The sequence below is a fragment of the Bufo gargarizans genome, chromosome 4 (assembly GCF_014858855.1).
Source record: "Bufo gargarizans isolate SCDJY-AF-19 chromosome 4, ASM1485885v1, whole genome shotgun sequence".
NCBI classification, from domain to species: Eukaryota; Metazoa; Chordata; class Amphibia; order Anura; family Bufonidae; genus Bufo; species Bufo gargarizans.
This window is the reverse complement of record NC_058083.1, coordinates 256258034-256284379: the sequence shown is the minus strand read 5'-3', so window position 1 is coordinate 256284379 and position 26346 is coordinate 256258034. Positions and strand designations below refer to the sequence as shown.

Here is a 26346-nt window from a genome sequence, read left to right as displayed (position 1 = left end):
TATATGCGAGGGCCTGCAGCTGAGCTGACCCTCTAAAAAATTATATGCGAGGGCCTGCAGATGAGCCGACCCTCTAAAAAATTATATGCGAGGGCCTGAAGGTGAGCTGACCATGTAAAACATTATATTTGAAGGGCATATATGCGAGTGCATTATATGTGATGAATAAGCATGTTAAAATGATAGAAGCAGAGGAGAAGGGAGAGAAAGGGAAGATTCAACCACATACCCTTGTTTGTGGTGGAATGGGTGCATAGGAATACAGTGTATTCAGTACAAAATAAACAACACATTTAAAGTGCCTTTATGTTCAACAGCTTTCCTCTGGTAGAGTAGAGAAGTCATGGTCAATCCAGGCTTTGCTAATTTTTATAACAGTCAACCTGTCAGCATTTTTAGTTGACAGGCGGATACTGTTATCTGTTATAATGCCACCAGCAGCACTAAATACCCGCTCAGACAAAACGCTGGCGGCAGGCCAACGCCTCCAAAGCGTAGAGCGCCAGTTCGTGCCACGTGTCCAGCTTGGACACCCAGTATTTTTAAGGCACTGAGGGATCATTCAGGACGCTTACACGTTCTGCTATATACTCCTTCACCATCGTCCAAAATGTTTCCCTCCTTGTGACACTAGGCTGTGCATCAGGGTAAGGGTTCTGGCGGGGTGTCATGAAACTGTCCCAGGCTTTGGAGAGTGTTGCCCTGCCTCTGTTGGAACTTCTGTGTGTTCCCTTTGTCTCCCCTCCTCGGTTGGCCAGGAACTACGGACTATGCCGCCAGTGTTGTCAGATGGAAATTTTTGGAGCAATTTTTCAACAAGGATCTTCTGGTATTGCAACATTGTCCTTGTCCTCTCCACCAGAGAAATGAGAGATGAGAAGTTCTCTTTGTAGCGGCTATCGAGAAGGGTGAACAACCAGTAATCCATGTTGTCTAAAATGCGTATAACGCGCAGGTCGTGGGAAAGGTACCCTAACATGAAGTCAGCCAAGTGTGCCAGAGTACCAACAGACAAGACTTTGCTGTCGTCATCAGGAGGATGACTCTCAATCTCCTTACCCTCTTCCTCCTACTCTTCCCATCCAAGATGAACAGATGAAATTAAACTTCCATGGGTACTACCCTCTGTAGCGGAGGCAACCGTCTCCTGCTCCTCCTCCTCTTCATCGTCCAATTTGCGCAGAGAAGACGAAATGAGGGTGGTCTGACTATCGCCCAGTGTAATGTATTCCCCCATTTTCACCTCTTCCACCTCCAAAGCGTTGTCTTTAATTGTGAGCAGCAAGCGTTTGAGTAGACACAGAAGGGGGATGGTTATGCTAATAATAGCGTTATCGCTGCTCACCATCTAAGTTGATTCCTCAAAGTTTTCTTAAAACCTCACAGAGGTCAGACATCCATGCCCACTCTTCGCTTGTGAATAGCAGAAGCTGACTGGAAAGGCAATGACCATGTCGCAGCTGGTATTCCACTACTGCCTTCTGCTGCTCACAAAGCCTGGCCAACATGTGGAACGTGGAGTTCCAGTGCGTGCTCACGTCACACAACAGCTGGTGAGCTGGCAATTGCAAGCGCTGCTGCAGCGTTGACAGACCGGCTGAAGCTGTTGGTGACTTGCGGACATATGCACACATGCGGCACACTTTCACCAGTAGCTCAGGCAAATGGGGGTAGGTTTTGAGAAACCGCTGAACCACAAGGTTGAAGACGTGGGCAAGGCATGAGATGTGTCTAAGCTTACCGAGCTCCAAAGCCGCCATCAAGTTACGGCCATTATCAGACACAACCATGCCTGGTTCTAGGTTGAGTGTCGAGAGCCACAGCTCAGTCTGGTCTCTTATCCCCTGCCACAGCTCTGTGGCAGTGTGTCGTTTGTCCCCTAAGCATATTAGCTTTAGCACAGCTTATTGCTGCTTCCCCACTGCAGTGCTACACTGCTTCCAGCTACCGACTGGTGCTGCACGTGGATAATTCGGAGGTGGAAGGAGGAGGCAGAGGAGGAGAAGTGCGGGTTGGAGCCACCAAGGTAGGTTCTGGCGGAAACCCTGATCGACGTAGGGCCCGCAATACTTGGCGCAGGTAGCACCTGTGCCATCCCATGGTATGACTCACTCCTACCCTCCACAACATTCACCCAGTGTGCCGTCAGGGAAATGTAGCTTCCCTGGCCAGATGCACTTTTTCATGTGTCCATGGTTAAGTGAACCTTACCAGTAACTGCGTTGGTCAGGGCACATTTGATGTTATGAGCCAAATGTTGGTGTAAGGCGGGCATGGCACACCTTGATAAAAAGTGGCAGCTGGGGACTGCGATACGCAAGATGGCTGCCACATTAGGCTGCGGAAGGCCTCAGTGTCCACTAGCCTAAATGGCAACATTTCCAGGGATCAGTAATTTGGAAAGCTGCGCATTTAGTGCTATGGCCTGTGGATGGGTGGATGGGTATTTTTGCTTGCGTTCAAAGGCCTGGGGTAAGCACATTTGGCTGCTGCGCTTCAACACGGAACTGGATGTGGCCGCAGATGGTGCTTGCGAAGGTCCAGGTGCAGGGCGGGAGTCACCCGGGTCTGCACCTTAAACAGGGAATTGGCCAGCACGTAACATACGGGAAGATTCGTCTCACTTTTTACAGTGCTTGGATGCCATGTGGCAGTTCATGCTGGTAGTGATGAGGTTGCTAGTGTTGACGCCCCAGCTCATTTTTGTATGGCACAGGTTGCAAACTACTATTCTTTTGTCGTTCACACTTTCTTCAAAAAGTGCATACTGCTGAACATCTACCCCTTGGCAAGGAACATTTCTGCAAGGGGGTGCTCCGTGGAACAGTTGCGGACCTGTTTGGTGTGGCCCGCCTTCTCCCTTTTGCCACCCCACTGCCTCTTCCAGCCTGTTGCGGTGCTGCAAATCCATTCACCACCTTCATATTCTTGTGACTGTGGATGCTCAAGAGGTTTTAGAATCAGGGCACAGGATCTCATGTCCCTCTTCAAGCGTGCTTGGCGAGAGGGCCAAATCAAGTAATGGTGCTGAAAAGAGCTCCTTGGAATATCAGAGTGTAGAATCACTTGGTTGGTCACACTGTAAATGGTGGGAGGAAGGAGGATCAGGGTGAGGATTGTGTGGACCAAACTCCTGGCTACTGAGACTGGACATGGTGGTGCTTAACTGACTGGAAACATTATCTGCTGCAATCCAACTGACCACCTGCTCGCACTAGGCTGACTTCAAGAATCGTGTCCTGCGCCGCCATGCAAACTGGGATATGAAGCTAGGTATCTTGGATGTTTGTTTTTGTTGTTCTTTGGCTGCAGGCACAGTTTCTCCAAGCCCAGGGCCACGGCCTCTGTGTGCACCAACAGCATCATGGCTACTTCCCCGTCCCCTACTGCTCACCTTCTTCATTTTAAATGTGATATATTCTTGAAAGTATGTCACACGTACAGTAGCATAGGATTTAGAAGTGTATGTGCAAAAAAAATTACAATAGTATTTGTGATAAGGAAACGTTATACAGGACAGGTACTACAGGTAATATAACAGTTTGCAGTCTCTACAGAAAAACTGCATTGGATGTCACTGATATTTTAGGGATGCGCACACTTTAGACAGGAGATGTGGTGCGGACAATTTAACAGCCCGCAACGGACACCGTCTACTGAAAAACTGCACTGGATGTCACTGATATTTTAGGGATGCGTATACTTTAGACAGGGGATGTGGCGCAGATAATTTAACTGTATTCAGCGGACACAGTCTATAGAAAAACTGCACTGGAAGTCACTGATATTTTAGGGATGCGCACACTTTAGACAGGAGATGTGGCGCAGAGCGGACACCGTCTACGGAGAAAATGCACTGGATGTCACTGATATTTTAGGGATGTGCACACTTTAAACAGGAGATGTGGCACGGATAATTTATCAATCCTCAGCGGACACCGTCTACTGAAAAACTACACTGGTAGTCACTGATATCTTAGGGAGATGCGCACACTTTATACAGGGGATGTGGCGCAGATAATTTAACAGCATGCAGCGGACACAGTCTACAGAAAAACTGCACTGGATGTCACTGATATTTTAGGGATGCGTACACTTTAGACAGGAGATGTGGCGCAGATAATTTAGCAATCCACAGGGGACACCGTCTATGGAAAAAATGCACTGGGTGTCACTGACATTTTAGTGATGTGCACACTTTAAACAGGAGATGTGGCATGGATAATTTAAAGGGAACCTGTCATGTGGATATTTGATTATAATCTAACTAATTATATACAATCATTAACTACTAAAAAGTACCTTAGATGTATTCACTTACTGGTGTGACAGATGGTTATCTCATAATATACAAAAAAGATGCCACATGCCGCATGCTAATGAGCTGATTCGAGTCCGGCGTGATGTCATCGAGTCCAGCGTATATTTAATTCAGAGCTATAGCCCCTCCCCTGCCCACCTGCTGCTGATTCATATGGAAACAAACTGTCATTCAGCAGCAGGTGGGCGGGGAGAGTCAGGAGCTCATGAATATTCATGACTCATCATTATCAGCTGGAACTTTTCAATACAAGATGTTGGCAGATTGACTGGGTCAATTAAAGAAAGTGACCCAGCATTTTGCTAAGCGAATCAGTCACTTATTTATGTTGCCCTTAGTCAGGACACCATAACAGGTTCCCTTTAACATTCCGCAATAGACACCGTCTACTGAAAAACTGCACTGGATGTCACTGATATTTTAAGGATGCGCACACTTTAAGCAGGAGATGTAGTACGGAACATTTAACAGTCCACAGAAAAAATGCACTATGTGTCACTGATATTTTAGGGATGCGCACACTTTAGACAGGAGATGTGGCGTAGATAATTTAACAGTCCGCAGTGGACACTGTTTATGGAAAAACAGCACTAGATGTTACTGATATTTTAGGGATGAGCACACTTTAAACAGGCGTTGTGGTGCGGATAATTTAACACTCCGCAGCGGACACCGTCTACTGAAAAACTGCTCTGGATGTCACTGATATTTTAGGGATGCACACACTTTAAGCAGGAGATGTGGCGCAGATAATTTAACTGTCCGCAGCGACCTATTACACGGTATTTAGCACAGGGTGCGCTAAAAATATATATTGCTGCTGATACAGACTCTAGGTGCTAAGTGGGCGTAAAATCAGCACCTTGAGGCCCCGTCTACTCACCCTTTATCCCGCCCAGGTCCCCTATTCTGCCCGCACTGCTCCTCTTGATTGATGCCACGATTCGCAGCATTGCTTACGAAATCCCGCACCTTCACTTCTATATTCGGCGCAGGTGCAGTGAGTGAAGGCCGCTCTCCTGATGCCAGCTTCCTCACTGTGATGTGGTCGGCGCAGGCACGGTGAGGAATCCGGCACCAGAAATGCATCATTCACTTACTGTGCCTGCTCCGAATACAGAAGTGAACGGTGTGGGATTTCGTAAGCGATGCTGCGAACCGTGACATCAATCAAGAGATGCGGGGAGGGCAGAACAGGGGACCTGGGCGGGATAAAGGCTGAGTAGACGAAGCCTCTAGGTGCTGATTTTACGCCCACTTAGCACCTAGAGGCTCATTAGCATATTATAAAAGTGCTTATTTTATCAGAACGGCTGCAGGCAGAAAGGTATAAAACATACTGTTATGTAGTCCTGACATTAGCGCATCGCTAATGTCAGTCAGCTACATAACAGTATTTCTGGTGGTAGAAACCCTTTAACTATATTAATTTCCCATATGCAGTGCAGGTGTTCCTCACACCAAAAATGTGTATATGTCACCGGCCGAACTAACAGTCAGATTAACTATATAAATTTCCATGTCATGTATAAAGTGCACATGTATCTCACACCAAAAATGGGTATATGTCACCCATTGAACTAACAGACGGATTAACTATTATATTTGTGTGTCAGGGATACAAAAATGGTCTAATGCACCCACAAAATATCGCTATAGGTCACCCACAGAATTAACAGCCAGAATTATTATTACATTTCTGTATCAGGGGTACAAAAAAAATCATTATAGGTCACCCACAAAACAAATAGCCAGATTCCTAACACTCCCCCTCGCTTCAGCTGCCTGCTTCCTATCCCTGCACTACTCAGAGCTGATGGGCGGTGCTACAGGTGATGCGGCTTGTATAGAGGCTGGGTCACATGATGCACCGGCCAATCACAGCGATGCCATTACTAGGCATGGCTGTGATGGCTTCTAAGTGCCCACAGCTTAAAAGCTCATTGATTGGCTGCCCTGCAGCTTTTCAAAAGCTTTATTACATGCCCAAACACCGAACTTGATCCCACACTTTTCTGGCAAAGTTCGGGTTCGGATCCCGGTACCCGAACTCACAAAGTTCAGTGCGGACCCGAACTTTACAGTTCAGTTTCACGCAACACTAATTAAAAGTTATTTTTTAACATCTTAGGCTAATTTCACACTAGCGTTTCTATATTCCGTTATTGAGATTTGTCATAGGGTCTTATTACCAAAAAAAAAAAAAAAAGCTTCAGTTTTGTCTCCATTCATTGTTAATGGGGACAAAATGTAACTGAACAGAAGGGAATGCTCCAAAATGCATTCTGTTCTGTTTGGTTGCGTTCTCATAATGTTCTCCTGGGATGCGGCGCAAAACGGATCCTTCATGATCCGCAATGCAAGTCCATAGGGACGCATCAGTGTTCTCTGCCACAATAGAAAACGGATCTGTCCCCCATTGACTTTCAATGAAGTTCATGACGGATCCGTCTTGGCTATTTTAAAGATAATACAACCGGATCCGTTCATAACGGATGCAGATGGTTGTATTATCAGTAACGGAAGCATTTTTGCTGAACCCTGCTGAACCCAGCAAAAACGCAAGTGTGAAAGTAGCCTAAGGGCTCATGCACACGACCATATGCCCTCTGAGGCATACGTTCCGTGAGAGGGCCATATGTCCTGGGGCGGCATAAATTGTACGCACGGGAGCGCACAGCATCATAGGGTACTATGATGCTGTGCGCATCGGGCCGCCCGTCGGACTATTTTTTCGCTCTCATGAGTGCGGGACAATAGTAACCTATGATGCTGTGTGCTCCTGTGCGCACAATGTATGCCGCTATGTGACATATGGCCTGCTCACAGACCGTATATCTCAGAGGGCATATGGTCATGTGCGTGAGCCCTTAGACATTTTTTTTTCTTTATTTGACATTGCATGTGAAATTGATTTGGAAAAAGAAACCAGTAGGAACTGGGAATACATTAACTAGAGCTATTTATGTAAAGATATCAGAGTATAAATTGACCAGACATGTATTTTATTATTGCAGGTTAAAGAATTGTGTAGCAATGAATGGGATCCAAATCGCATCATGGAATAGCACTAGCAACGTATCAAATACATCATGGCATATGAGAAATGAATATCATCTCATTAATACTGCTGAAACTGTTATTCTCCCTTCCTTTATTGGAATCATCTGTTCTACTGGATTAGTGGGAAATATCTTAGTATTGGTCACTATTATAAGGTAAGCAGCAAATATTACAAAGATATGGAGAACATTCAAAACAAGGTCATGTTACCAGTGGGATTCCACAGGGATCTGTACTGGGACCAATTTTGTTTAATATCTTCATAAGTGACATTGCAAAAGGCCTCGATGGTAAGGTTTGTCTTTTTGCTGATGACACAAAGATATGTAACAGGGTTGATGTTCCTGGAGGGAAACGCCAAATGGAAAAGGACTTAGGAAAACTAGAAGAATGGTCAGAACTCTGGCAACTGAAATTTAATGTGGATAAGTGCAAGATAATGCACCTGGGGCGTAAAAACCCAAGGGCAGAATATAGAATATTCGACACAGTCCTGACCTCAGTATCTGAGGAAAGGGATTTAGGAGTAATTATTTCAGAAGACTTAAAGGTGGGAAGACAATGTAATAAAGCAGCACGAAATGCAAGCAGAATGCTTGGATGTATAGGGAGAGGTATAAGCAGTAGAAAGAGTGAAGTGCTTATGCCGCTGTACAGATCACTAGTGAGACCTCACTTGGAGTATTGTGCGCAGTACTGGAGGCCATATCTCCAGAAGGATATAGATACTCTAGAGAGAGTTCAGAGAAGAGCTACTAAACTAGTACATGGATTGCAGGATAAAACTTACCAGGAAAGGTTAAAAGACCTTAATATGTATAGCTTGGAAGAAAGAAGAGACCGAGGGGATATGATAGAAACTTTTAAATACATAAAGGGAATCAACTCGGTAAAGGAGGAGAGCATATTTAAAAGAAGAAAAACTACCACAAGAGGACACAGTTTTAAATTAGAGGGGCAAAGGTTTAAAAGTAATATAAGGAAGTATTACTTTACTGAGAGGGTAGTGGATGCATGGAATAGCCTTCCTGCAGAAGTGGTAGCTGCAAATACAGTGAAGGAGTTTAAGCATGCATGGGATAGGCATAAGGCCATCCTTCATATAAGATAGGGCCGGGGCTATTCATAGGATTCAGATATATTGGGCAGACTAGATGGGCCAAATGGTTCTTATCTGCCGACACATTCTATGTTTCTATGTTTCTATATACGGAACCATTCATTTCAATGGGTCCGAAAAAAAACAGAATGTAATCTGTTACCGTATTTCCGTTTTTCTGTTCCATTCAAAGATAGAACATGTCTTATTACTGTCCGCATAACTGACAAGGATACTACTGTTCTATTAGGGGCCAGATGTTCCGTTCCACAAAAAATAGAATGCACATGGATGTCATCCGTATTTTTTGCGGATCCGTTTTTTGCGGACCACAAACCACTGAAAAATCCATAGTCGTGTGTAATAGGCCTTAGGCCTCATGCACACAACCGTTGTTTCATTCCATGTCCGTTGTTCCGTTTTTCGTGATTTTCTGCGGTCCCATTGACTTTAAATGGGTCCGTTGAAAACTCGGTTAATGCACAGTTTGTCATCTCCGTCCGTGATCCGTGGTTTCAGTCCGTCAAAAAAATATAACCTGTCCTATTTTTTTTCACGAAAAATGGTGTGTGGACCCATTCAAGTCAATGGGTCCGTGAAAAAACGCGGAGGCACACAAGATTGTCATCCGCATCCACGAGTCCATTTTTTCCTATCATTTGCAAGGCAAACTTGACTTAGATTTTTTTTTTTTACTTTCCTTCATGTCTGGAGATCCTCCAAAAATAAAGGAAGACACACAGAAACAAAAACGGACATGAATCACGGAACAACGGAACCCCTTTTTGCGGACCGCAATATTTTTCTCCATAACTGAGACCTGAAACTGCCAGCATAAGGCCTCATGCAGACAAATATATTTTCTTTCCGTGGTCATTAAGTTTTATTTGGGGACCATATGTGGAACCATTCATTTCAATAGGTCCGCAAAAAAAAGTTACTCCTTGTGCATTCCATTTACTTATGTCCGTTCCGCAAAATAATAGAACATGTCCTATTATTGTCCACATTATGAACAAGGATAGTACTGTTCTATTAGATTCCAGCTGCTAAATACAGAATACACAGGGACGCCATCCGTATTTTTTGCAGATCTGTATTTTGTGGACTGCAAAATACATACAGTTGTGTGCATGAGCCCTGCAAGTGACTATTTGATCCTTGTGCCCGTTGTCTTATAATATATATGACATACCTGGTGGTCTATTTTTTTATTTTTATTAATTAACATTTAAAATTATCATTACTGGCAGTAGTTGACACAGTACACGCTGTAGGCCTGACACACTTGCTTGCAGGCAACTGCAATTATTTTAAAGTAAAAAAATGTATATATTTTTTTTAAATGTAATCTACTGTGACACCAGATATAAGTGGTGGCACTGGGCACTAGCAGTATTGGGCACAGTGCACGCTGTAGGCCTGACACACACACTTGCAGGCAACTGCAATTATATTACAGTAAAAAAAGTTTTGTGTCGAATTACCGGATATATGAGTGTTTTGCTAATTCATTGGGTAATCGCTGGTACACTTCCACTACTAGATAATAGCTAACGAGCATTCTTATGAACGCTCGTTAGCAATTTTCTTTGGAGTAAAGGACTTTTTACTTTGCAGCATTTTTTTTACACCTTTGCACAGTACTGTATATAGATAGACAGACAGATAGATAGATAAAAATACAAAATGACAGCGTTCTCAAATAATGAAAAAAGGAGAAAGTTTATTCACCCATGTGGACGCAACGTTTCGGCTCAAACACTAGAACCTTCTTTAAGCCTTGAGGAAAACCTACAATCAGTAAATAAAAACAGATTAGAAAAGAGATATGTATCAATATCTGGTTTTAACTGGCACAAAAAATTATAGGTGACACATTCCCTTTAGGTGATTTAGATTAATCCCATAAATTACTTTTATTTGTCCATTTGCTGGAAAAGAGGAAAAGTCTTCCTGGACGAATCATGGTAGTCAGTCTGGATCAAAACTAGGTATAGGTTGAATTAGATGGACTTTCCAAATTAATCTGTTACTACAATAATTATATATATATATATATATATATATATATACAGTACAGACCAAAAGTTTGGACACACCTTCTCATTGAAAGAATTTTCTTTATTTTCATGACTATGAAAATTGTAGCGTCACACTGAAGGCATCAAAACTATGAATTAACACATGTGGAATTATATACATAACAAAAAAGTGTGAAACAACTGAAAATACGTCATTTTCTAGGTTCTTCAAAGTAGCCACCTTTTGCTTTGATTACTGCTTTGCACACTCTTGGCATTCTCTTGATGAGCTTCAAGAGGTAGTCACCTGAAATGGTTTTCACTTCACAGGTGTGCCCTGTCAGGTTTAATAAGTGGGATTTCTTGCCTTATAAATGGGATTGGGACCATCAGTTGCGTTGTGGAGAAGTCAGGTGGATACACAGCTGATACTCCTACTGAATAGACTGTCAGAATTTGTATTATGACAAGAAAAAAACAGCTAAGTAAAGAAAAACGAGTGGCCATCATTACTTTAAGAAATGAAGGTCAGTCAGTCTGAAAAATTGAGAAAACTTTGAAAGTGTCCCCAAGTGCAGTCACAAAAACCATCAAGTCCTACAAAGAAACTGGCTCACATGCAGACTGCCCCAGGAAAGGAAGACCAAGAGTCACCTCTGCTGCGGAGGATAAGTTAATCCGAGTCACCAGCCTCAGACATTGCAGGTTAACAGCAGCTCAGATTAGAGACCTGGTCAATGCCACACAGAGTTCTAGCAGCAGACACATCTCTAGAACAACTGTTAAGAGGAGACTGTGTGAATCAGGCCTTCATGGTAGAATATCTGCTAGGAAACCACTGCTAAGGACAGGCAACAAGCAGAAGAGACTTGTTTGGGCTAAAGAACACAAGGAATGGACATTAGACCAGTGGAAATCTGTGTTTTGGTCTGATGAGTCCAAATTTGAGATCTTTGGTTCCAACCACCGTGCCTTTGTGCGATGCAGAAAAGGTGAACGGATGGACTACATGCCTGGTTCCCACCGTGAAGCATGGAGGAGGAGGTGTGATGGTGTGGGGGTGCTTTGCTGGTGACACTGTTGGGGATTTATTCAAAATTGAAGGCATACTGAACCAGCATGGCTACCACAGCATCTTGCAGCGGCATGCTATTCCATCCGGTTTGCGTTTAGTTGGACCATCATTTATTTTTCAACAGGACAATGACCCCAAACACACCTCTGGGCTGTGTAAGGGCTATTTGACCATGAAGGAGAGTGATGGGGTGCTGCGCCAGATGACCTGGCCTCCACAGTCACCGGACATACACCCAATCGAGATGGTTTGGGGTGAGCTGGACCGCAGAGTGAAGGCAAAAGGGCCAACAAGTGCTAAGCATCTATGGGAACTCCTTCAAGACTGTTGGAAGACCATTTCAGGTGACTACCTCTTGAAGCTCATCAAGAGAATGCCAAGAGTGTGCAAAGCAGTAATCAAAGCAAAAGTTGGCTACTTTGAAGGACCTAGAATATGACATATTTTCAGTTGTTTCACACTTTTTTTGTTATGTATATAATTCCACATGTGTTAATTCATAGTTTTGATGCCTTCAGTGTGAATCTACAATTTTCTTAGTCATGAAAATAAAGAAAACTCTTTGAATGAGAAGGTGTGTCCAAACTTTTGGTCTGTACTGTGTATATATGCAGTCTGTCCCTGCTCCACACAGCAATCTTTCCCTACACTGACAAAAGACTGAATGTAAAATGATGGCCAGATCAGGTTTATTTATAAGGTAGGGGGTATGTCCATAGGCTGAAACTTTTCAATTGGCTGTCCTGTACCACCTTCTGGATGTGTCATGGGTCAAAGTTATTCACAATGTAAAAGAATATGGCGTGTGTGAAAATCGCCATATGTTCGCATGTTTGGTGAATCGCGAACGAGCAAAGTTTGCCGTGAACCGATCGCTGGGCGAACCGCAAGGCCATTACTAAACGTGACTGCTCCTGTCGGGCTTTCTGGTCTTCCGGTGAGTCTCCTGTCTTCTCTTCCTTTCTTTAGCAGGAGACAGATTGTCATGAATGACATCAGCTCCTCCTGCAAAAGAAAGCTCCGGCCGACCGTCTTCACTCACCCTGCAAGCGCACTAAGCTGAATCCTAGTGCACATGCGTGGGGTTGCCGGGGGCAATGCGAGCACTGTTGATGGCACATGGGGGCACTGGATGCCACTGGGGCATCATGGATGGCACATGGGGGCATGATGGATGGCAATGGGGGCAATGGGAGCACTATTGATGGCACATGGGGCACTGTGGATGGCACATGGGGGCACTGGATGTTACTGGGGCACTGTGGATGGCACATTGGGCACTATGGATGGGACACGGTGGATAACACAAGGGGCACACTGGGTGGCACATGTGGGCACTGGATGGCACATGGGGAACTGTGAATGTCACATAGGGGCACTGTGGATGATACATTGGGGTACTGTGGATGGCATATGGGCGCACTGTGGATGGCACACTGGATGTCACATGGGGCACTGTGAATGGCACTTGATGTTACTCGGGGCATTGTGGATGGCACATGGGGCACTGTAGATGTCACTGTTATTGGACACTCTAGATGTAATTGTTATGGGGTAACTGTGGATGTCAGTGTTATAGAGGCACTGTGGATGTCACTGTAATGGGGCGTTGTGGAGGTCACTGTTATAGAGGCACTGTGAAAGTTACTGAAATGGGAGCACTGTGGAGGTCACTGTTATGAGGGCACTGTTGATGTCAATGTTATGTGAGTGCATAGATGTCACGGTTATGGAAGTGCTGTGGATGTCACTTTTATGGGCGCTCAGTATGAGTGATAGGGTTCAGACACACAACCATATCTGTTTTGCGGTATGCAGTCGCAAATCGACTAAATAGGAATACTGTCCATGTGTGATTTACATTTATTTTCAGTCCCATTGAGTTCTATGGGGTTTTTCGATCTGCATTTTGAGGACCAGAATAGGACATGTTCTATATTTCATAGAACTGACATACGGATATGGAAAGCATATGGACATCCTCAGTGTACTTTACATATCCATATTTTAGTTCCAGAAAGGATAGAACATTCCCTATTTTGGTCCTCAAAATGAGGTCCTCAAATTCATAGAACTCAATTGGACTGAAAAATATGTGGATCGCAAAATGGATACGGTTGTGTGTATAAAGGTTTAGATACATAGCTCAGCAGGCAGGATTATACAAGATAGGATTAGATACACAACTCAGCAGGCTGTATCATAGAAGATGGGATTAGATACACACTTCAGCAGGCAGTATCATACACAACTGGCTGTGTATCAGGCACACATACATGATAAGATTAGATACAGATGTGTTTGAATATGATGTGTTTATCACACTCCGGAGATGTTGAGGGAAGAGCCTATGGATGGTCAGTGATGGGATTTAGACACTGAGTAAGAAGTAGATTCATGTATGGGTTTAGAAAGATGGACACAGGAGTTACAAAGGGAGTAGCTGCCGCAGGCAGACCAGTGGGGGGGGGGGGGGGGGGGGGGCAAGTCCAGCCTGTGACTCATCACTGTGCAGTGCAGCCAGGCTTGTGTATCAATAAAGTTATGTATTCAACAAAACAAGATGGGGAGAAAGTAGAGATCTGGCAGGATAATCTAATGTTTTCCAGGGGGGAAGGAAAGCTCAGACATGAAAAACAGGTATTGGGGGAAGGTGAGGGGTGTTAGGAGCATAGAAAGAAGTTTGATTTTGGGACAAGACAACCTCTTTAAGTCACTTCAAAGCTCTAGTCCACGAGTTACATTAAAAAGAAATCCAAATGTTCAATATAATGTCAACTTTTACATTGCTGCTAATCATAATTTTACATTGTCTTTGTATTTTACAATTAATGGTGTACAAATGTGGACTTTACAGCTCTAACCTGACTTCAAAAGAAAAAGTTCATTCTCTGCCACCTGCTTCCTAAAAATAAGATCCTTCCTATTTCAAATGCATTCCCCATGCTGCATTTCACATTGAACAGTTTTATATAACGGCATGTAGATATACGAGTGAGATGCAAATTTGATATTCTAAAAAAAAAAAAAAAAAAGCAGCCTACATTATTCAGAATATATTTTTAAAAACAGTGCATTAAATAAAATCCGCAGTAAAGTCAAGCACTCATTTCCTTTTAAATTGTATTATCTGTGACCTAATTTCAAGGTATGATCAAGCATTCATAAAAAGCACTATGTATATTGTGATATCTCCTCATTAACCCTATAAGCTCACACTAATTTGGGCCTAAATGACCCTATACATATTTGTAATTTTTTCATGTACTTTGTTTTTTGTTCTACTTTACACAAGTTTGATAAATGACCCATGTGTTTTTAAGGCACTGTAGAATAATGTACTTTAATGGCCAGTGTAAAAAAAGATCATTAAGCGCTTAGTAGCATTGACTTTGCACTGACAATGGGTGATGAGTTTAGTTGAACATTAACTCCAAAAATGGGTTGTCAAATTACAAAGACTTATCCCCTATCCACAGTTTAGGGAATAAGGTGCAAGACTGGATGCCTGACTTCCAGGATTTAAATGAAAGCCTTTGTAATGGGATAATCCCATTAAAAGCACATCCTAGTTTATTACTTAAAAGGATTTTCCTGGCTGCTGATATTAATGACCTATCCTAACAATATCATCATCGATGATATGAAGGCTTGTGTTTTCTAAGGATATTTTGTATTTTATCAATGGCACTATAATGGGGTACATATAAATTATTGAATAACTTTCATTAACTCTTTTTGTAGGACATTAAAAAAAAAACTGTGATTTAGCCATTTTTTTAATGTTTTTAAATTTTGTGCCATTCACCATGCACCATAAATAACATTTTGTCTTTGTTGTTTCATCATTAATAAGATGATATATTGTGACAAAGTGAGAGGTTTTGTCTGGCAAGGCAGGTATTGTCCTCCCAGCATGTGCTGCTGGGCTGATTTACAGCCAGGTAAAGTCAAATACCAGACCAGATTTTAAGTGCCGATCTGGGTTTTGGCAGCCCCTGGCTATCCTTTAATAGGCAGCTCTGTGTTGGGATCAGGGAGCCTTATGTCTGGATGAAGGCTTGCTACCTGTTTGGCGTGAAAACAGGGCGGTGCTGCTATCAGCAAGGACTCTTAGAGGCAGAATTACCACATGGTGTGAATTAACACCAACACCTAAAGGTAATTTTTGTTTTATTATGACTGCTTGTTTTGTCACTTGCCTAAAGTGTGAATAAAACACTGAACTGTTTGATCCAAAAATATCTTGTTGTTGCCTCTATACTGCGTCCGCTACTCCTGTCTACGAGAGCGAAACCCCACTATATATATATATATATATAAATACAGAAAAAGGACGGCACTCCGGTCTTGAAAAGGTAAAAGTGGTTTTAATCAACCTATTTTTCCCTCATTGCAGTCAGTGCCGCCATTTTTCGTATCTATATATATATATATATACAGAGGATATAAAAAGTCTACACACCCCTGTTAAAATGTCAGGTTTCTGTGCTGTAAAAAAAAATGAGACAAAGATAAATCATTTCAGAACTTTTTCCACCTGTAATGGGACCTATAAACTGTACCACTCAATTGAAAAACAAACTGAAATCTTTTAGGTGGAGGGAAGAAAACAAAAAAAACTAAAATAATGTGGCTGTATAAGTGTGCACACCCTCTTATAACTGGGGAAGTAGCTGTGCTCAGAATTAATCAATCACATTCAAAATCATGTTAAATAGAGTCAGTATACACCTGCCATCATTTAAAGTGTCTCTGTTTAACCCCAAATAAAGTTCAGCTGCTCTAGTTGGTCTTCCTGAAATTTTCTTAGTTGCATCCCACAGCAAAAGCCATGGTCCACAGAGAGCTTCCAAAGCATCAGAGGGATCTCATTGTTAAAAGGTATCAGTCAGGAGAAGGGTACAAAAGAATTTCCAAGGCATTAGATATACCATGGAACACAGTGACATTACCAAGAACTGGACGTCCCTCCAAAATTGATGAAAAAACGAAAAGAAAACTGGTCTGTGAGGCTACCAAGAGGCCTTCCTAAACATTAAAGGAGCTGCAGGAATATCTGGCAAGTACTGGCTGTGTGGTACATGTGATAACAATCTTCCGTATTTTTCATATGTCTGGGCTATGGGGTAGAGTGGTAAGACGAAAGACTTTTCTTACGAAGAAAAACATCCAAGCCAGGCTAAATTTTACAAAAACACATCTGAAGTCTCCCAAAAGCATGTGGGAAAAGGTGTTATGGTCTGATGAAACCAAGGTAGAACTTTTTAGCCATAATTCCAAAAGATATGTGCAAAAACAACACTGCATATCACCAAAAGAACACCATACCCACAGTGACGCATAGTGGTGGCAGCATCATGCTTTGGGGCGGTTTTTCCTCAGCTGGAAATGCGGCCTTAATTAAGCTAGAGGGAATTATGAACAGTTCCAAATACCAGTCAATATTGGCACAAAACCTTCAGGCTTCTGCTAGAAAGCTAAACATGAAGAGGACAACAACCCAAAGCATACATCAAAATCAACAAAGGTATGGCTTCACCAGAAGAAGATTCAAGTTTTGAAGAGGCCTACCCAGAGCCGAGACCTGAATCCGAATGAAAATCTGTGGGGTGATCTGAAGAGGGCTGTGCACAGGAGATGCCCTCACAATCTGACAGATTTGGAGTGTTTTTGCAAAGAAGAGTGGGCAAATATTGCCAAGTCAAAATGTGCCATGCTGAATGACTGAGTGCTGTAATAAAATCAAAAGGTGCTTGAACAAAGTATTAGCTTAAGGGTGTGCACACTTATGCAACCATATTATTTTATTTTTATATTTTTTCTTCCCTCTACCTAAAAGATTTCAGTTTGTTTTTCAATTAAGTTGTACAGTTTATAGGTCACAGTAAGGGCTCTTTCACACTTGCGTTGTCCGGATCCGGCGTGTACTCCATTTGCCGGAATTACACGCCGGATCCGGAAAACCGCAAGTGAACTGAAAGCATTTGAAGACGGATCCGTCTTCAAAATGCATTCAGTGTTACTATGGCAGCCAGGACGCTATTAAAGTCCTGGTTGCCATAGTAGTAGTGGGGAGCAGGGGAGCAGTATACTTACAGTCCGTGCGGCTCCCGGGGCGCTCCAAAATGACGTCAGAGCGCCCCATGCGCATGGATGACGTGCAATGCGATCACGTCATCCATGCGCGTGGGGCACCCTGATGTTACTCTGGAGCGCCCCGGGAGCCGCACGGACGGTAAGTATACTGCTCCCCCGCTCCCCACTACACTTTACCATGGCAAACAGGACTTTAGTGTCCCGGCAGCCATGGTAACCATTCAGAAAAAGCTAAACGTCGGATCCGGATCAATGCCTTTCAATGGGCATTAATTCCGGATCCGGCCTTGTGGCAAGTGTTCAGGATTTTTGTCCGGAGCAAAAAGCGCAGCATGCTGCGGTATTTTCTCCGGCCAAAAAACGTTCCGGTCCTGAACTGAAGACATCCTGATGCATCCTGAACGGATTTCTCTCCATTCAGAATGCATTAGGATAAAACTGATCAGGATTCTTCTATTATGCCGGAAGAAAAGAACGCAGGTGTGAAAGAGCCCTTAAGGTGGAAAAAGCTCTGAAATGATTTAGCTTTGTCTTGGTTTCTTTACATCACCTAAACCTGACATTTTAACAGGGGTGTGTAGACTTTTTATATCCACCGTGTGTGTGTGTATATATATATATATATATATATATATATATACACACACACACACACACACATGTATATATATACAGTACAGACCAAAAGTTTGGACACACCTTCTTATTTAAAGAGTTTTCTTTATTTTCATGACTATGAAAATTGTAGATTCACACTGAAGGCATCAAAACTATGAATTAACACATGTGGAATTATATACATAACAAAAAAGTGTGAAACAACAATATGTCATGTCTCATTCTAGGTTCTTCAAAGTAGCCACCGTTTGCTTTGATTACTGCTTTGCACACTCTTGGCATTCTCTTGATGAGCTTCAAGAGGTAGTCACCTGAAATCGTTTTCACTTCACACGTGTGCCCTGTCAGGTTTAATAAGTGGGATTTCATGCCTTATTAATTGGGTTGGGACCATCAGTCGCGTTGTGGAGAAGTCAGGTGGATACACAGCTGATAGTCCTACTGAATAGACTGTTAGAATCTGTATTATGGCAAGAAAAAAGCAGCTAAGTAAAGAAAAACAAGTGTCCGTCATTACTTTAAGAAATGAAGGTCAGTCAGTCCAAAAAATTGGGAAAACTTTGAAAGTGTCCCCAAGTGCAGTCACAAAAACTATCAAGCGCTACAAAGAAACTGGCTCACATACGGACCGCCCCAGGAAAGGAAGACCAAGAGTCACCTCTGCTGCGGAGGATAAGTTCATCCGAGTCACCAGCCTCAGAAATCGCAGGTTAATAGCAGCTTAGATTAGAGACCAGGTGAATGCCACACAGAGTTCTAGCAGCAGACACATCTCTAGAACAACTGTTAAGAGGAGACTGTGTGAATAAGGCCTTTATGGTAGAATATCTGCTAGGAAACCACTGCTAAGGACAGGCAACAAGCAGAAGAGACTTGTTTGGGCTAAAGAACACAAGGAATGGACATTAGACCAGTGGAAATCTGTGCTATGGTCTGATGAGTCCAAATTTGAGATCTTTGGTTCCAACCACCCTGTCTTTGTGCGACGCAGAAAAGGTGAACGGATGGACTTTACATGCCTGGTTCCCACCGTGAAGCATGGAGGAGGAGGTGTGATAGTGTGGGGGTGCTTTGCTGGTGACACTGTTGGGGATTTATTCAAAATTGAAGGCATACTGAACCAGCATGGCTACCACAGCATCTTGCAGCGGCATGCTATTCCATCCGGTTTGCGTTTAGTTGGACCATCATGCCGGAACTCTATGCCGGAAGACAATAACGCAGGTGTGAAAGAGCCCTTACTTTTGCCATTTGCAAGGAACCTTTTTCTGTAAATGGAGGTTTGCTGGGTTATTTTTAACATTTTTTTTTGTGTGTGTGATAAGCTGTAGTTGTTAAAGGTGTCATTTTGGTATGTATGATTGTTTTATTACTTTGTATTCAATGTTTTGAGAGCCACGTAAAACCAAAAACAGCAATTCTGGAATTTTTCCTTATTTGCTTTTTTTTCACAGAATGTGATGTATAATTCACATGCCATCTTTATATTGCAGGTCAATATGATTATGGTGATAACATATTTGTATTGTTTAATTATGTTTTACTACTTTGCACAATAAAATTGCCCTTTCTTTATTTTTTATGTTTGTGTTGCCATATTTTTTAATAATAAGTATGTTTTAGTTTTCCATCAATAGAGCTGTGTAAGAGCTTGTTGTTTGAAGGACACACTGTAGTTTTCACTGTTGTCATTTTGGGGTACATCAAACCTTTTCTAATCACTTTTTATGTCAACCTAGCCTAACTGAAAATTTCCTCTCAAAAGCAGAAAGAAAGCTTTCCTCTCAAAAGCAGAAAGAATTTCCTCTCAAAAGCAGAAAGAAGCTAGCCAGAGTTTAGGGATTACTGAATGTTTGTTGCATTTGCATGGTGACAGGGATTTTTCAACCCCTTCTATATTTTGCTTTGGATTATGTTGATTTATACATTGTTTTACAATTTATTAGGATACATTTTGTTATACATTGTTTATGATTGCTGTTTATTTCATATTATGTTATAGTTGCCAATGGCTGTGATCACTGATGTGTATATCTCCAAAGGAGATTAATAAGAGTTTCAATAAAATATGCTATGCAAGTGTTCTGCGTGACCTTCTAAGTTACCTGCGTCCCAATTATTCCATAATAATCGCAGCAGTTTCCATCATTAGTTTATACTAGTAAATAGAATATATGGCCTTAATAGTGAATATATTAAATGCTTAATGTGTAAGAACTGCATGAAATCTTAATAGAATCAATGATTTCCAGTGAGCAGGTGAAAAGAGGTTCATTGAGATACAAATTGTCTTATTTAACTCTAGCATTATTATTAACCCCTTCCTGCATCAACACTAGAGATGAGCGAATCAAAGTGGAATTCAATCTGAATTTCAGGATAAATTCAATTCGCCTCGAAGCCGAATTTCCTCGTGCTTCATGTAAGCAAATAGATTTAACCTGAAATAGTATAAAAAAACAAAATAAATTCATTCTTATCTCCTCTATTTGCTTGCTATGGGCCACCAGCCGCCATCTTGATTGAAGATTTCAGCTGAAATCCTGTGCATGGTGACGTATGACGTTGGCCGGCATGATGACGTAATCTCGCGTTGCGACTAGCCATTCTCTTAGGAACAGGGATTGTTCCAGGAGGACTGTTTAAAACTTTTGAACAGAAGTTTAACTACAAAGCAAGGCCGCATGAGTACTAAGGGCCTGGTGATCATCTCGGTTAAAAGACATCCTCTGACACAGAATGGACGCAGGTCAGTAAATCCGTTTACTTATTGCATTAGTGGCGCCTGAAGCATCAGAGAATAAGTCTACACCTGCAATTAGTTATTTAGTTAGATAGGATTTGCATGTTGGCAGGCTTTACAGAGTTGTATTGCGGCACAGTATTGACTTGCAGGCTGTGGGCCTGGGGTATAAGATATTCGGTGCACCTTCATGTTGTTGTGTTTATATTACTGTTTTAGTAAAGTTTCTGTTTTAACACAAAGCTGTGTTTTGTCGCTTTCCTCATCTGTGACTTCGCTATATCCTGGGGGTCCCTCCTCGGTTCACGGTAAAGGACTGATACGACTTCTCTTCTTTTTTTGTACTCACTCCTGGTTTTAAGTTCTAAAACTGCATCAAGAAACCTTATTGTACGGTCATACCCTTACTTCAGCCATTAAAATATTTATGAATGCTGAGCCGAGAGGCTCAATTTGTCATCTCACCTCCAACACCTCTGGGGCTGAAATAGCTGGGGTTGACAGTTTTAAAAGAGTCCTAATGATATTTCATTGAGTGCCTTATTTGAAAAACAGTAATGTTATTTACAGTAGATATCTAACATTCCATCAAAGCTATACACAGCAGTGATTCAAGAAAGAAATACCTCATAACCAAAAAGAAAAGAAAGCTGAGCCAAATCAAGTCAAACAGGCCTTTTAAACAGGCCTTGAGAAATAATTTAGGATTTCAGCTAAGCCAGTGTCTCATCTGCAGGCAGCTGTTTCAGGGTGATTTCTCCTCATCAGTGCAGAGCAGAGAGAACTGGCTCAACTGGGTGAGAGACATTAGTTAGGATCCAGTGGTTACAATTTTTCATTATAAAGAGTACCTAGTAGGTATAAGGAGTCTTGTATGACAAGTAATGCTCCTCTGAGAAGAAGGTATGCAGATTAGTTCTCTTTCCAAAAAGTAAAGAAAGCTGATCATCTAATGCCACCAGATGTAGGGTATCTATCCTATAAATCAATGAGGTCTCAAGGGGTCTTGAGAAATAACTTAGTATTATACACTAATGCACTTTGAAACTGCAAAACCAAGATGGACAAGCCGTGAGGTTATGCAAATTGAGGACGTCACAGGCTTCACTAAGTTCTTCAGATGATCAAATTTCAAACCTCTAGCTCCATCTGTTGAATGTGGGAGGGGAACAAAAATAGATTGAGATTTTTTTTAACCACATGAAACCTCAAAAATTGAATCAAGTCATGTGATAGGAATGTGCTACGCCTCCTGTTTGTCGATGTTCCAGTTAGTACCACTTCTTGCAAACTGAGAGGGACACAATCCTTGAACTGAAAGACATTGCTTTATCATTCTGGCAGATCACTACGCAAATACGCCAAAATGTCAGCACTGTTCAATGTTGTGTGTTCTGGTGGTTAGGAGAACAACAATGAACTGGAAAGGCAGCAAGTGGTGCACACAGGCGCACCTCTATATAGACATGTTGTCTAATTAGAAGAATCTATTATGTACTACAAGCCTACTGATGCAAACAGTGTCCACACAAAGCATCAGAATGTGTTTGCACAACATTAGGCTATTCTCTCAAAGGCTATCATGGTACCCAGCAAGATGGCAATGGAGGCTGGAATGGAGGTTCATCCTCTTCAGAACTGAGTCCTGCTTTTGTCTCAGATGCAGTGATGGAATGTGAAAGGAATGTTACAGTGGTCCTACTCTCAACATTATGGTGTGGGGTGGTAAAATATACAGTATTGAGACCCCTCTAGTTTTCATTTCAATTACAATAACAGCTTAGCATTACATTGATTTGGTCATGAAATCAGTGGTATGGACATTTTTCAACAGGACAATACTAGGCTGCATGTTGCTTGTGCTACTGTAAGCAGTCTGCGTGGCCTGAACATGCTACCATGACCTATAGTATATCTAGACTTATTTATTTAGCACGTATGGGACATCATTAATCAGCAATTCAAAATGGAGCTACTAGCAGTGGATCTTGATGATTTGCATGCCCATTTGCATTCAGTGGGACAGAGCATTCCTCAGACAACCATTCATAACCTAATTAAAAGCATGCCAAGGCATGTAAGTGTATGTATTTCTGTGTGTGGCGCTCATATGCTACACTGACTAAATCAAGATGTTTTGAATATTTAGTTTAAATTTTTTTTTACTACTTCTATATTGAAGATTTTTAAGTATAGATAACAAGAAATACCCACAATACAGTATTACATGGCAATGCCTAATAGAAGCAATGCAACGTGATTAAGCCATGGAGTTCATTCGGAAAAGCTCCCCCCTCCACCAGGCAATGTGAGAGTCCAATGTCCAATAATCTCCATTATGTACATTAACAAACCCCAATCCTTTCCCTTTCTCCCTCCAAACCCCAAATCAAATTACCACCGCCCTGGTTACCCACATTCTCCCTCCAAAGATAACCCGAATCCACTAAGTATGCTCTTTAATTCACAGCCAGTGGTCTCAAAGAACCCTTCACTTCCTCTTCCAGGCACCACTCTGAGGGGCAAAAAGGAATCATAAATTCCCTCAGTTCCAAACGGGAGAGGTAGGTCTCAATGAATCTCCACCATTTACGGAAGAACCCCTTGGACATTTGTCCTCAATGCTTGAGGGTCTCTAAACTCTCCAAATAAAGTACTTTAGACAACTGGGCGATCAACTGATCTATGCTGGGAACCATAAGTCAGTATAAGCCAACTCCTCAGGAGACTCTTTTTCGCTACCATAAGCAGTACATTGCCTATCGCCGGGATAGGGGAATCTGTTCCTGATTAGCCCTTAAACAAAAGGCAGAATGAAAGAGGACCATGCTCTCCTGTAAGACCCCTAAATTGGTCTATGTTTCTGATTATCTGACCCACCTTTTCCTAAAATGCCTGTAGTTTAAGGCACCACACAAGCCATGTTGGAGGTCAGTAGCCTTCAGGTCACACCTAGGACACGTCGCCAGTCAGGTTTGGTTGGATTATATGGCAGACTGAAAGCGTAAATCACCTGATAAATTATTTAACAGTGAGTCTCCCACCACATTGTGTTAATCAAGTTTTCTTGAACAGCCTGTATTCCCTGCTATGTAGTAAAAGAGGTCTCTGCCGAATCCAATACATTGTCCCACTTCCGGATGACCTTTTCTGGATGAATAGAGAGAAACTTATCCCGCAGCTCGTGATACAATAATCATACACTGGGTTTCTGGAATGTGCTAATAAGTGAATCAAGAGTATTAGGAGTCAATTCCTTGTAAGTCAAGCAGTGTATGTTTACAGTATCATTTGTTCTGAAGAAACTATATAAAGTGTGTCCCACTCAGGCCAGATCAGGAGTTGAGCTCTTCCGGAGTAACCCAGTGTTGCCCCCATATGAAACAGGTCCCCAAACATCTTGACTCTCTTCTCAGGCCAGTGTTAATATAATGCAATAGCCTGACCCGGTAAGAAACTCAGGTTTCCCTGCAAAGGTAGATGTTTAGAGATTTGATAAGAAAGACCATATTGCTTGCGGAGTATCTTCCACACCACAACTGTGTCAAAAATATAAACAAGTTTTGATGTGTCCTGGGGATATTGGGTAGTTTATTATGTACCAACCCTCTAAGGTCCCAAGGGGCAGCCATCTCTTCTTCTATGCTAAGGTTAGAGTAGTATGAAGTCTTATTCATCCAGTCCAGGAGGTGCCCATTAACGAATACCACATTATAGCATCTTATGTCTGGGAAGCCTATTACCCCTGTTCCCGCCTCTACTTCAGCTTGGCCAGCAATATGCGCAGTTTACCCCCTCTCTAAATGAACCTAGAGACAACAGAATCTAGCCCATTGACATTTATGTGTTTAACAAGCACTGGTATGGTCTGTAGGGGGTATAGCAGTTTGGACGTGCTCATTATCTTGATGAGATGACATTGGCCCAGTAGAGATAATGGTAGTGTGTGCCACCTGTCTAGTTCCCCCTGGACTTTCTCGAATAATGGTGTGTAGTTAAGAGTATATAAACAGTCTCCCTATTTTAACCCTCAAGTCTGTAAGATGAGCTTGTGCAATCACGAAAGGGCATTTCCAAGAGGTATAATGCAGCCAATCCCGTTGGGACACCAAAAGTAGCATTTCTTAGAGACATTTATTTTGTACCCAGAGTATGAGCCAAATTGAGCTAGTTCTCTAATGATCGGGTCAACAGCCTTTCACAGATTCTTCAAGAATAGAATGATGCAATTCGCAAATAGAGCAGCTTTAATTTGCCTAGTCCCTAACTGCATTCTTTCAAACATATTGGAGCAGCACAAAAAACATGCCAATGGCTCGATTGCCAGATTGAACAGCAGGGGAGATAGCGGGCACCCCTGTCTAGTCCATTTTTTTAGTCCAAACAGGAGGGAGAAATGCCTGGTAGTGTAAATCCTCACCTTGGGGTTCTTATAGAGTCCCACAAGATAAGTCCTCAATGCCCCACAGACGCCAAATCTATCCAGGACAGTCTCCAACCATCCCACCTAATATTGTCAAATGCTTTTTCAGCATCTACTGTAGTGTGAGGAGGGCTGGCTTCTTATCTCTCCCTGGCTGTAGGTGAATCCTATCCAATACCGTTAAGAGTGCTTGGATGTTACTTACCATCAAACTCCCTTGGACAAAACCCATTTGGGCAGGGACTATCAGGTGTGGAAGGATGGCCGTCAAGTCAATCTCTCTGTCATAATCTTTGACAATATTTTAGTGTCCACATTGATCAATGAGATAGGTCCTGGTTTATGTAGGAGTTTGATGTGGGATGTATTCCCCCTATCCAATGGAGCTCACTAACTTGCTTCCTTACATCCCAGCGCCAGAACCAGAAGTCTGTTTCCATTTTTTGGATCATTTGCATATCATTAACTTGTCTATCGATCCTGCGATTTCTATAATTCCATGACTTTTCCTGCTGAGGAGAGTAGCTTAACCAGTAATTGCCCCCCATCAGTACAATTTTTACAAAGCAGAGAGAACTGGCTTTACTGGTTGAATTCTGTTTGGCGTCTTTTATTTTCAAAATCTCTTTTCTCTGACATGTTTTTTGAAGATGAAAGTGCAGAGAACATGGAATATTCCCTATAAAGCATAATCTCTCCACTTTCCTCCTCTCAGTGCTATAGCCTATGTACTTGTGTCTTCTCATCTGTCCTTTTTCTTTAAAGTGTTTTATACAAATGTATCTCAGAAAATTCTCTGAGGATATAAAATATGCTTTGAGACTAATACTGACCAGATGCAGATGCAATCCTCCATCAACAACACATCTGTAAAGCATATT

General features: G+C 42.2%; 1 protein-coding gene across 1 annotated transcript in view; it reads left to right on the top strand.

Annotated features, from left to right (window-relative positions):
• MCHR2 (melanin concentrating hormone receptor 2) overlaps nt 1-26346 on the top strand; it is a 517075-nt gene that overhangs the window by 272273 nt on the left and 218456 nt on the right. The window contains exon 4 of the mRNA XM_044291586.1: nt 7339-7539. Within this exon, the coding sequence (XP_044147521.1) occupies nt 7339-7539 (201 nt within the window). The remainder of the gene's footprint in view (nt 1-7338; nt 7540-26346) is intronic.